Genomic DNA, 11,976 nt, shown 5'->3' with positions numbered 1-11,976 from the left:
GGAAACGACTCTTCCTATTTTTTTTTTTTTTTTTGTCGAGTTACTGTCGCGCGGCAAAGCTTGAAACTTGTCGCTATGTGAAGGGATAGCCATGGTGGTGGTGAATAGAAACAGAAGAAGAGAGAGGAAGAGGAGAGTGCGGAGCAGTCTCGGGTAATATAATCAGTCGATCTGATCGAAAAATAATAACCGCGTCTGCCGTCGGTCTGACTGTCGGTGATTGAAATTTCTCTCCCCTGGCTTCTCTGCGCCAACCCCGTCATAGTTGTGCGCTACCGTCCTCTTTCGTTCAACGAATTTACTTTCTCTCCGGATCTTTTGCGCGGACGTCTACCCGTTAAATATTGACGTTTCTCGCTCACGTTCTTTTTTAGCCCTTTGGATTGCGGTTTAATCGCGCGGTCTAATGATCAGATGCGTGGCTTGGTTTGGGCAAGAGAGATACGAGAACGGACGAAAGGTGAATTTATATTTGGAGGATTCGAAGAAATATTTGGCACAAGCGATATGGATTTTAAGTTTGAATATTTTGGCCCTTTAATCTGAGAATATCGTGGGTATTTAAAAAGATATTTATAAAAATTGTTACTATTTGTCAGTAATTTATAATTTAAATAATATTAATTAGTATTCTATTATATTTTCTTCTTAAAGTTTCTCTTTGGAATATGACAAGAATTAAAATTACAGGAATTCTTGTATATATTATACCGATTTATAAAATTTATAAGGCGCGTTCTAAAGTTTAATTAGGATGAGAGGTGTACTAATTATTAAAGGATTTATGCTTCGTATGTTAAAGGAGGATTATGAAACGTCACTCACCTCAAAGCCCTCGACAATTTGTCGTAATTCATATTAGGCTTGGACTTCCTTTCGCCCCAACGTCTCGCCACCTCGTCAGGGTCAGTCAACTTAAATTCGCCGTTGGTTCCTTCCCACGTAATGCACGCGGCGTTGCTCGAATCCGACAGTAGCTCGAGTAAAAATTGCCAGAGCTGAATCTGACCGGAACCGGAGCTCGCGAGCCGACTGCTCGTCGCTCCGAACATTTGATAGGGATCTACAACAGTTGGAAAGATTCGATTCATAATTTACAATCCTTTTATCTTCATTCATAAACTTTGCCTTGCTTTTTGCCCAAGTGATCGACTCTTTTTTTAATTCTGTCGTTTTTTTTTCAGACTCGATAATCCTAGAAGATGTTAAAAGGGAATATTTAGATTCATTTTCATCTGTGATACACGTATACAAATTTATTTGGTAATTGTTAAGTATATATAGTAAGTATAGGAATGATCCTTTCATTGAATTTTCTATGAAATTGTTTTCCAATAATAGTTGTTCAAGTTAGTTTTAATTAGTTAGTTCTACGAGAGAACTTTTTTGTCTTTTTGTCTTTTTTTGCATATTCTCGTCTATAATTCCTACATTATTTCTAGCAATGACTTGTTCTTCAACTTCTTATGGTATGAACCAATTTTTACCCAGCCGATTCAGCAACGCGCAATTAAAAGAGTTACATTATCATAATATCCGAGTCGATAATTAATAATAATAGCACTTATTAATTATTCCAAACAGTAATAATCTTTACGTATATTTTTCTAAGTCAAGCACGATCGCTAACAGAAAACACATATATCGAATATTTGTTCTAAAATTATTTTCTATATAAGTTTTATTAAAATTATCATATACGGATTTGAAATATTCTTCTGTTGGTCATTGTTCCTACATGGAATTGTTAAATTATTGTGTTTATAATTGCAGGGAACATTCGTGGAAAACGAAGAAGGAGAGCGGAAAAATTGATATTTCTCTACTCGAGGCCACTATAATTTTTTCTTCTTCTTTCGTCGGTATTTCCTCCGAACATATACCTATCCATTACACGGTTGTTTCCCAGTGCTCCCTGTATCGCCCTTTAAAAGCCTTACAATGCGTCATCACCGTCGTTCGCTACTGCTCAGACCTGGAGTGCCCTACAACCGTACAAAAGGATATAATCGCAACCCTACAATAGAATAGAGTTCGTTTGGATCATAATAATTTCAATTGAAGGAACGAACGACGGAGTGGTTCAAAGGGCGTACACGAATGTCTTCTGAGAGAGCGAACACTGTTAAACTGAGCATCGCGTTCCGACCGAGCGTGAGCTAAATGATCAAAATATGGCCCTCGCGTGACAGATGCGGAGAACAATCTTTCTTTGCCTTACCAGGATATTATACGTTTCTATGTTTTTTTACTTTTTTTAATGTATATGATAGCGCTTGTAGACCTAGTACGTACATAATAACAGATGTAGATAATATGTAAAAATCGGTAGTTTAAGTATTAAATTTTAAGCTTGCAATTAGGTTCGGCTTGCTTGATGTTAGTTTGGTTTAATGCTAGTGGACCGTGTAGTTTCATTAGATTTGACCTGCTTTACCTCGTTTTATGAAACTTGCAGAATTTAGAAAGAACTCAGCAGATCCAGGCAAGTCGGACAATTCAGGAGATCCAGGCAAGTCGGACAATTCAGGAGATCCAGGCAAGTCGGACAATTCAGGAGATCCAGGCAAGTCGGACACTTCAGGAAATCCAGGCAAGTCGGACAATTCAGGGGATCCAGGCATGTGAGATGAGAATTCAGTAGATTCAGATAAATCGGACAAGTGAGTAGATTTATACACCTCGATGCAGAAGATTTACAGAATTTAAAGCTGTCAGAATATTTATATAATCCCGCTGTTCCTCTAAAAGTATACATAACATGGAATTTTTCAGGAAGAAGATCAAAAGTATCTGAATCCGGTATTATCGAAAAGAAGAGAAATCAAGAATGAAAATGGAAGAAAATGGAAAGGAATCACAGCAACTGTATAATTCTGACTGTCGTTGGTTCGACTCCCATAAAAATACATTTCAACAGATTATAATAGGGGACAGACGTACACGATGGGGATGGCTGGTGAATTGCCGGACCTCAAAGGTCGTTTCGCCCGATGAATCCCCTGAAACGCGTGGCGGAGTGATCGCCTTTCGATCGAACGGTAATTCACTTACAAGTTAATAATGGGAAGGGGCGCGGTACACCCATTTATCTGCTGAACAGGCTAAAGGGGTTGGGGGAGGGATGAGCCGAAACCGCCAACAGAGATACTGAAACGCCACTGTAACTTTTCAGTATCCTATGTTTTATGAAGCTGCTCGACCAAGAACATGGAGAATTCCATGGACACCGGTGATCCTGTTTCAAGTTAGATCTGCGGAGATTCTTTTCTTCGTTTGGCGGAAACTCAGAATTCTCGAACGAAAATTTACATCGATCTGAGTAGAGACCGTGGTTTCCGTTGGATTCTCTATTCAAACTTTACCTTATGTAAATCAAATTTGACTGACGGTAAAGCATCGACCGGTTGATGGTGATGATATTCTGATTTCAGTAGTGAAAGGAAGAGATATCTGCTTTACTTTTATAATATATTAATTCTATCTATACTAGATACGCTTCGTTCCTTCTGCGATACTTTTTCAAATTGCTCTGCTTATTTAAAGTTTCAATCGAAGTTGTTAGTTCAATTTTTCTGATTGTGTAAAGTGTCGTTTCAATAGATACTGGGTAATGTAAGGAACGTTGCATAAATTACTTTCTAATCATAAATTGGAAGGATAATAGGAGTATCTGATACATATATTAATTACCTAATAAATAATGTATTAATTAAATTCCGCCGAGATGCTGAAAGATATTGACGTATTAATGCAAAGTTAGTTAGTTTAGTCGAATATAAATTTTATATAGAAGTAATCCAATTAAGTACGTCAATTTCTCTTTGTAGAAATAATCTTCTAGTTTTATATAGATTAGATTAGTAGATATTTTATTTAGTTTAATTTTGAATATTTGTAATAATAAGAGCAGAAGCATTAGAAACGGTTTTCGAGTCACTTATTTAAAGCTATTGATCAGTCGGAAAGAGTAATTTTTGGGCGTGGTGCTGAAAAGTCAGGAATGAGGGGCTTTGCGTGATTAGTGACGAACGTAATAATCGTGAAGGTCATTCCGTGCAATTACGTCGAAAATCACCGTCGATTGGGCCACGCGTGAATGTTCGCTCTTTTGTAGATCATGATATGTAATTTTTTAGCTCGCGTGTATCCGTCGATATTCTTTTAATAAGTCAACTATTTTAACTGTTGCAATCTTTGTTAGAATTATATCTTTGTTAGTCTCTAAAGGACAATCGTTGATAAAAATATGATAAAACGAGAAAATCTATTATTGGTAAATTTATACAATAATATTTATGATTAATATAATATTTTCTTTCTGTCTTTGCCGTAGACTAAGAAGATGTAGTGCTTTAACTTCTCAAAAATATCTACCTACTACATACCAGGCTGCCTGAGGTGGGTGTGCGTGTCCAGTGCTGACTTGGATAAGCTGCTTCCGTATCCTGGAAGAGAGTAATTACCAGTTATTCTCAACATATTGTTCCAATTATAAAGACAAATTCATAGAAACTTATACGCTATATCTTTCTCTTAAGGATCTCCTCCTGAAGACGAAAACTTCTAGAATTTAAAAACTCCAGTTGCAAAACTTCGGAGAACGGAGATTTCAAATGTTAAGAACCTGAGAGTTCCAAAACTTCAGGCTCGAAATTTCGGAAAATGAAGTGTCCAATCTAAAGTCCAATCGAAGTTCAAAACATCACCTCCAAAGTTGCAGTTTCAAAATTTCAGAAAGTTCCAAATATTAAGAACTTGAGAAGATTAACTTCTACGTTCTTCACGTTATCCAGGTCTTCTTCAAATTCCTCCGAAAGGTTTGTACACACAAGGTAGTAATAAAGCTTTCTACACAAAACCCAAATAAAACAGATCAAATACTGATACCGATTCAATTTTATACTTTCAAAATCTACATTTAAATCATTCAACGATCACTGTATTAACAACCTGTTATCCTTCTCTAACAGAAACGAGTAGACTTAAGGTCTGTCATTTTGACGAATGTCCTATCCTCGATGAAGATATCGCAGAGAAACGACGTAAGCGGCAAGGTCCGTTAGGAAAAGGGTGCAGGGAAAATCGTCGGTTGGTCGAAGATGAAAAAGTACAAGCTCGGTCGAGCGTTAGAATCCGTTAGAGAGGATTTCCGTGTAGGCAAACACAGGGCTGAGTGGTTCGTATACGTTTCTCCCCGCTTCCACGTTCCACCGACGCGTTGGTTTCTCCATCGCCTTATCAGGCTTTCGACTCCTCTTCCTATATGTGTACCTATATACGTATATAGCTCTGTCTATAAGCCACTGGAAACTTACTAATTTTAAACATAATTCTTATTAAGCATTGAGCAGCAGAATCAAGTTGATGGTTTTCAAAATGTAATAAACATACGTTACTTTATATCAATGAACTTCTAATATAATTGTAGTAATATAATTGTAATAATAATATCGTCTAATATAATAATAGTAATGTATGTATAATTTATAAGGTGGGGAAATTTGTCTAGAATACAATATTTGTCAATTGTGTTTGCATGTAGAAACAAAATTTTTTAAGTAGAACGTTAGTTAGAGAGTTAGAAAATTGAGAGATTTTCTTTAAATCTAGTTCGACTCAGAAAATGTAAAGAAGTTACTTTAATTCACACAGAAGGCACACGCAAGACAGAGAATTCAATTCAATTCAGTGAACGCAAAGAATTTATTATAATTCAGAGAACGAAGAATATTCAATTCAATAGAAAGAATACAAAGAATTTAGCTTAATTCGGTTTCCCTTGTAACGCATACGAACAATAATAAGTAATAACTGTCAACTTTATATTGTAATAGCAAAGCTCATTACTCCTTATCCGAAATGTATATATACGTATATACACGTAAGTGTCCAGTGACTTATGGATAGGAGTGTATATACGTGCAAGTTGATCGAGCAACGGGGAAACATGCCTACCGGTCACGTTCGCGCCACTGTGCAATCTGTTTAAGGCACAATGCCCCTTAATTTCGCCTCGTTATATGCTCTCGTTACGGGAAATCGCCCCTTCCCTGTCGTCGTCCGGTATCGCGTTATCGGTTTCATCTTCTCGTTGCCCCGAAAACCGTGGAAACCTGGTAATCGGCAGGCAATTGGTTCGGCTGATCGAGAAGGTCAGTCTTTGGTATCGAATAGAATAATTGCCACAAAGTGAAGTCTGAATCAACAAACACAAATGATAGTCGATAAAGGCAATTAATACGTCTCTGATGCTATTTTTTTTTTTTTTGAATGATTATGAGGAAAATTAAGGAATTGGAAATAAGAATCGACAATGAATCAACAGGGATGACACGTCTGGTTCCAAATTGTCAGAAACCTGCATGACGAATTGAAGTTTTAGAAGCAAGAAGTGAGCAAGATGAAAACGTGTATGCTAAATAAAAATATGTATGCTATATCCTATTTTTTTTTTTGGAAACGTCAGCTTCGATAAAAGCTAATAGACAGAAGCTAATGGCAGAAGGTTAAATTTCACATATAAAATAATACATTATCTAATGAAGACATTGCGAAACATCATCACAGTAAATGGATTTTGTTTTCCTTTTCCAGTTGACGCGACTGGAGCATCCTGTAGGAATCCTGCAGTTTGATTGTGCAAGGCAGATGCTGCTTCTAAATAGCAGTTGGTGTCCGCTGTGTTAAACAATTTGATTTCGTCTCTGATTGGCACGCGGGAGAATCTTGCACGAGGGATGCAACTCCACGGTCCAGGTCGCGAGGGTCCGCCACAATCAGCGTAGCCGTAGGGCTACGACTTCGGTGGCCTTCCACGTCAAAAGACGAACTCCGACATCCTGATGACACGGAATCTTGATGTTCTGGAATCTGGACTGTATTCGTTTCTCCGTGTTCGAGTAAACGTCATAGATGTGAAGTTCAAACATTGATTTTTCAATTTATTATAGAAGACAGAGTTTTGTTCATGCAGGGATGAAAATGATCGAAATGATACCTTATAGTGTTTTATGATCTTGTAGAGGTAAATGAATGAGGAGATATAATCTGTTTTTTTTTTTTTTTTTGTAGAAGATATAAATTTTGGTGATAAAGGGGTAAAGAAGATTGGAGTGATTTTTGTATCGTTTAGAATTTTGTAGTTGTATGCAAGGTGAATTTTAAACATTGCTTTTGAGAGAAGATTGAAATTTTTACAATAGAGGGATTTGTACTCTTTATAGTTTTGTAGAAATATGAAATATGTACTTTAGATATTGTTTTTTGAAAGAAGAGACTAATGATAATAGAAAGATGAAAGTTGAGATGATTTTCATATTTCCTCTAGCTTTGCACAAGCACGGGAGAAAGGAATTTGAAACATTGTTACTGGAAAAGATATGCCTCTATATTTCAATAGCTTGGCAAAAGTTCATAAGATGTTAGAAAATCAGTTAAAAATCTGCAGCTGGTGTTACGCTATGTTAACAAGCAGCACCTGCCCACTGAGACCTTATTTGCATCCCTGTTCCAGCTGTTCTATCCGTCTACATAAATTATTCTCACGATACAATATCACAGCGTCTAAACTAAACGAAAACATTGGAAAGGCAGAAATGCAAACTTTCAAGTTGTAACGTTCAAGTACCATACATGACCTGTTTAACTGTATCACATAAGGAGAGTCAGCCGAGTCAGTCATACTATACAGACAGCAAGTCAACAAATTCCTTCTGTATGTTGCCTATTGTACAGTCTAACATCATCAGACCACTTTTCAAAGAGGTCTCATTAACTGGCTTTTATTAACCTGTCTAATCTTTTCAGCGGGTTAAACGGAATCTTCAGAGGAGAAACTATGATCCATATTATGAGTAAGACTGTCAAACAATTGAAAATAGTGGAAAGCAAAAGAAGAGTTAAACGTCGAACGAAGAAGTTTGGATTAGATTGGACATTTCTTCGCCACAATATAAATTATTACGTGATGATAAACGAGGTAGCATAAACCAACTTCATTGAGATCGAGTCAACTGTACTTATCTTTAATATACAACTCATATTGTTGTATAGTTGAATGACTATAGTCACCTTCAGTATATCTAGCGTAATTGGAAGTTTGACATTGGTTTTATATAGCGAGTGCTATATAGCGAGTTGATTGTAAGTCATCTTTAGTATATACATCACATGAGTACATTGTTTAATCATAGTCGCTTTAATTAAGATACTAGAACTCTATAATCAGGTATACCCAGCACTCTTACCACGTCGAGTTAATTCGTTAATTGTTTCTTATAGGCTTACAAATAAAAGTCCTCCAAATAAAAGTAAAAATCTGAATTTATAAATTAATTTGATAATCACGTCACTAAATCTAATTCATGTTTACTAATGGTAAGACACTTGATTCCATCTATTATTTAACAATGAAATTATGGCAATATTTATAATACCTGATTTTTTCCAGCACTTTAGAATGGCAGTTGAGATTTAAGAATCATATTGCTAAAGATTGTGTGGTACAGCGTATGTTCTAACTATAAAGTTCAAAGGTCAGTAGCACAGAAGTCATCGACAGTCGTGTACGTCAGACACGTTACGTCACTTCGAATAGACGTTCTGCTATTGTCACGCGTATATCTGCGCATTCACGAGCAATTACCCGGGGTGGGGTAATCCCGTTAGGCGACGTACAGCTTCCACGGGGGAGGATCAAAGGACTCGCTATTCCAAGCTGCTGCACTCTTTGGTTGTTTCAGTCGTCGCTACAATGCTACTGGGGCCTGCAAGAAGGGGAATCATCCACGTCTACGTCGTTCCACGACTTTGTTGGAACTTGGGCAACTTCCTAAGTTCCTTGGGCACACCTCTGTTCAACCAGCGTCGCTACGCAGCTTCGTACAATTATCGTTACTATTCCGTTTCCGTATCTTTCCCATATTTTTAGCCCTTTATATCTGAACTTGCAGTTTCGTTTTTCTGCCACAAGTGTTAACAAATCCTCTTGATACTGTCTTTGCATCGTCGTTGCAATGTTTTGGATGTGCGTTTTGCAATGTGGTAGATTTGCATAATACATCTTGAATTTCTATGGAATTAGAAAATGAGCGGGCTTTCGGATCTTGATGATGTGGCGAAGATTGAAATGGTAAAGAATTCTTACTGGAACTGGACCTATCAGAGATATTTTGCATATTTTGCTCCCACGATTAGTAAAAATATTCAGGTATTTTTATCTCTTAAACTAATTACTGTCGTTTATCGAGACAGAGACATTATTATTATTATATATGCCTGTCTACTTTTATTACAACATCTGTATATTAACATACTTAAATGTATCCACCATTATCAGGAGCAACGCTAATTTTTGAATAAGCGCTGAAGCTTGAAAGGAAAGGTTTATATCGGAAATTAACTTGCATTCGTGAGTACATTCTTGCTGTAATTGAACCTGCCTTTAGGGGCTACATAATTTTCTTAGACATTTCATAAGTACTTCCTGTATACGTGATTTTTAATTATTTTCAGAGAAACTGACGCGGCACACGCTAAATCTTCTGTACTTATACGGTTAGCAGAGAACGTGGCAGCGCGGTGGAAAAATTCTGCAACGCGACACGAGACGGCAATCGCTTAATTGTGATTAATTGCGGTTTTACCAGGAAAAGATCGCGTTGTAACGCGCGGCCCGATTACCCGGCGCGAGTCGTTCAAGCGATTCGCTTGCTCGCGCAACTTTAAAGAGCCAGTTGCGTGCAATGCTTGTTTCCTTACTTTCACGCATCGTATCGAAACTATAGCCCTCTTGATTTCTCAGCCATTCTACTCGATCGTGCACGCTGATCCTTTTTCACGATAACGGTTAAGACCATCCTCTTTCTACCTCTGGCTGACCGCCGCAAATAACTTTATTGCGGCAATTAAAATTATCGCTGTCCCGGTTAAATCATCTGGTATTATAACATTTTTTTCACGATAAGCTTCTTTCTCTTAAACTCTTAGTATATACGTTCATGGAAATGTATTTTCATTATTTTTCCAAATCAACACACGCACTCTCTTTTGGAGTTTACTCTTTTGAAGAAGATCCAATATTCTGCACAAATATTTTCTTTAGGCCTTTAATGCTTCCTAATCCTATTCACCTTACAAGTTTTTCTAGGAACCAGATTAGTTCTATAGATATGTATAAATTGTAGCTTGGCAGCTCTAGTGTTAATTAAACGGTACATGATGTAAATGTCAAATAATCTTGAAATCTCTACGTACAATAATTCTATCCAACTTATAATTCCTCTGACTGCTAAAGTATAACAAAATTTTGCACACATGGATGATTGGCTTTTAAATTATTTTCCAGGAGGCTGTGTAATTATATCATCCTTAATGTTCATGTCACAGGAAAATGTGCCATGAACCGCAATACAATTTACCTGCATCACGTTCAAGATGAATACTTACAAGATGTAAGCTTAAGGTAGATTTATTTCATCTATTAGTCTGTAAAATCCCATTAACCACCAAACTATACATAAGAAGACCTTGCGTTAAAATTTATACGAATTAAAAGTCCAATATGCTTTTATAAGGTACGATGGAAGGAGGAAAGTTTCGATGCCTATTGCTGCGACATCCGGTTTCCGGGCAAGTGAAATGGCGAATGGAATAATTTAATACAGGGGCGATACAAGGGCCAAAGCGATCGGTCTAATCGTGTCTGAACGAGGTTAAAACACCGGCACCCGCCGCTCTTATTTACGTCCGACAATAAGTCAATTCATCACTCTGCGATTTGGCCTTAAGTGGTATCACTGACTCATACACACAGCCGTCTGGAGCGGTGTGCCTATTTCGGGCATAAATCACTGTTGCCCGTGCGGTGCGTAATAATGAACAAGCGAGCGTAGCACGCGACCCTTTAAACGTGCTGGCTGGAAAACGAGTGGCTCGTAAGGTAGCAGGGATTAGCTTTGGTCCCTATGTGTCCCTGCTTAATCCTGAAAACGTTACGGGCCGCGAAATTCTTCGCCAGTATCAGGTCACGTAAAAATGCAATTTTATGAGTACGTAGGTTTACAAACCAGGAGCCAGGCTATGCAGATAATAACGAAGATAAAGAAATGGATTTTTATTGCTTGATACATTGGTAAAGCTAGCGTATAATCAGTTTAGATATTTCAGGAGTGTCGTGGTCGAAGGAATATTTTTAGAACGGTAACTCTAGGATTTGAATTGCGAGGGCAAAATTGTTTCTAGTATGCAGTCGGTGATGCAATTGCGTTTGCTCAGAGAAATAGAAGATACCAGGGAAGATAACGCGAATTAAAGCTTAAACATAAATAATTGCACGGTGCTACGATAAGAATGGTAAGTTGTTGGTAAGCAAGTAACAAATAAATAATTAATCAGCGAAGAACTTGATTGATGATTAGTTCTGTATGTATTAAGGGGCACCATAGGCAGCTGATACTCTGAATACTCTGGTAATATAAAGATGCACGGAAGAAAATGTATTACTGTTACACCAGTTGATGATTAACATAGAAATTAACATAGTAACTAATTATACAAATTCTATTATCCATTGCTACTATTCCGACTTATCAATACCTGAAGTATCTTGTACGATAATATATTACCAGATAATAATATTACTTGAATAACAAATAACAGGTTGTACGTTATAAATTTCTATTGCTCGTTTCTATGGTATAGCTACCTGGCATTAAATAGGACAATTAAACAGACGTTTCTTTACTTATTTTATTATCAAACTTGTTACCATCATGCTGAAACTGAAACGTTGCAGGTCCACGTAAAACCCAAAGTCCTTTACCGGAGCTACCAAGTATAAAAACTATATTGCCGTGGCAATGTAGGAGTCGCGACATTTTAGCCGAATGGCAGCGGGAGACGCGGATAAACCAGGAAGTACGGGGAACCGACCGGATCCGGCGAAGTTCTGGCACGGATTTCGTTCACAGGCTC

The 11,976-nt window shown here is 37.3% G+C and overlaps 1 protein-coding gene and 1 long non-coding RNA gene across 3 annotated transcripts in view; one reads left to right on the top strand and one right to left on the bottom strand.

Moving 5' to 3' along the window:
- Nucleotides 1-11,976, bottom strand: part of LOC100745321 (transcriptional regulator ERG homolog) — a 70,240-nt gene that overhangs the window by 1,874 nt on the left and 56,390 nt on the right. For both annotated transcript variants that reach the window (XM_024365889.2, XM_024365887.2), the window contains exons 5-6: nucleotides 4,389-4,448; nucleotides 826-1,063 (exon numbers count right to left, since the gene is read on the bottom strand). In XM_024365889.2, coding sequence (XP_024221657.1) covers nucleotides 826-1,063; nucleotides 4,389-4,448 — 298 coding nt within the window. The remainder of the gene's footprint in view (nucleotides 1-825; nucleotides 1,064-4,388; nucleotides 4,449-11,976) is intronic.
- Nucleotides 8,778-11,310, top strand: LOC112212431. Its single transcript, XR_002946262.2, has 4 exons — nucleotides 8,778-9,028; nucleotides 9,094-9,412; nucleotides 9,517-10,465; nucleotides 10,578-11,310. It is a non-coding gene; the product is annotated as an uncharacterized LOC112212431 (long non-coding RNA).

The sequence above is a fragment of the Bombus impatiens genome, unplaced genomic scaffold (assembly GCF_000188095.3).
Source record: "Bombus impatiens unplaced genomic scaffold, BIMP_2.2 scf_0019, whole genome shotgun sequence".
NCBI lineage: Eukaryota > Metazoa > Arthropoda > Insecta > Hymenoptera > Apidae > Bombus > Bombus impatiens.
The sequence above is the reverse complement of the archived record's forward strand: the minus strand, read 5'-3'. Positions and strand labels throughout refer to the sequence as shown.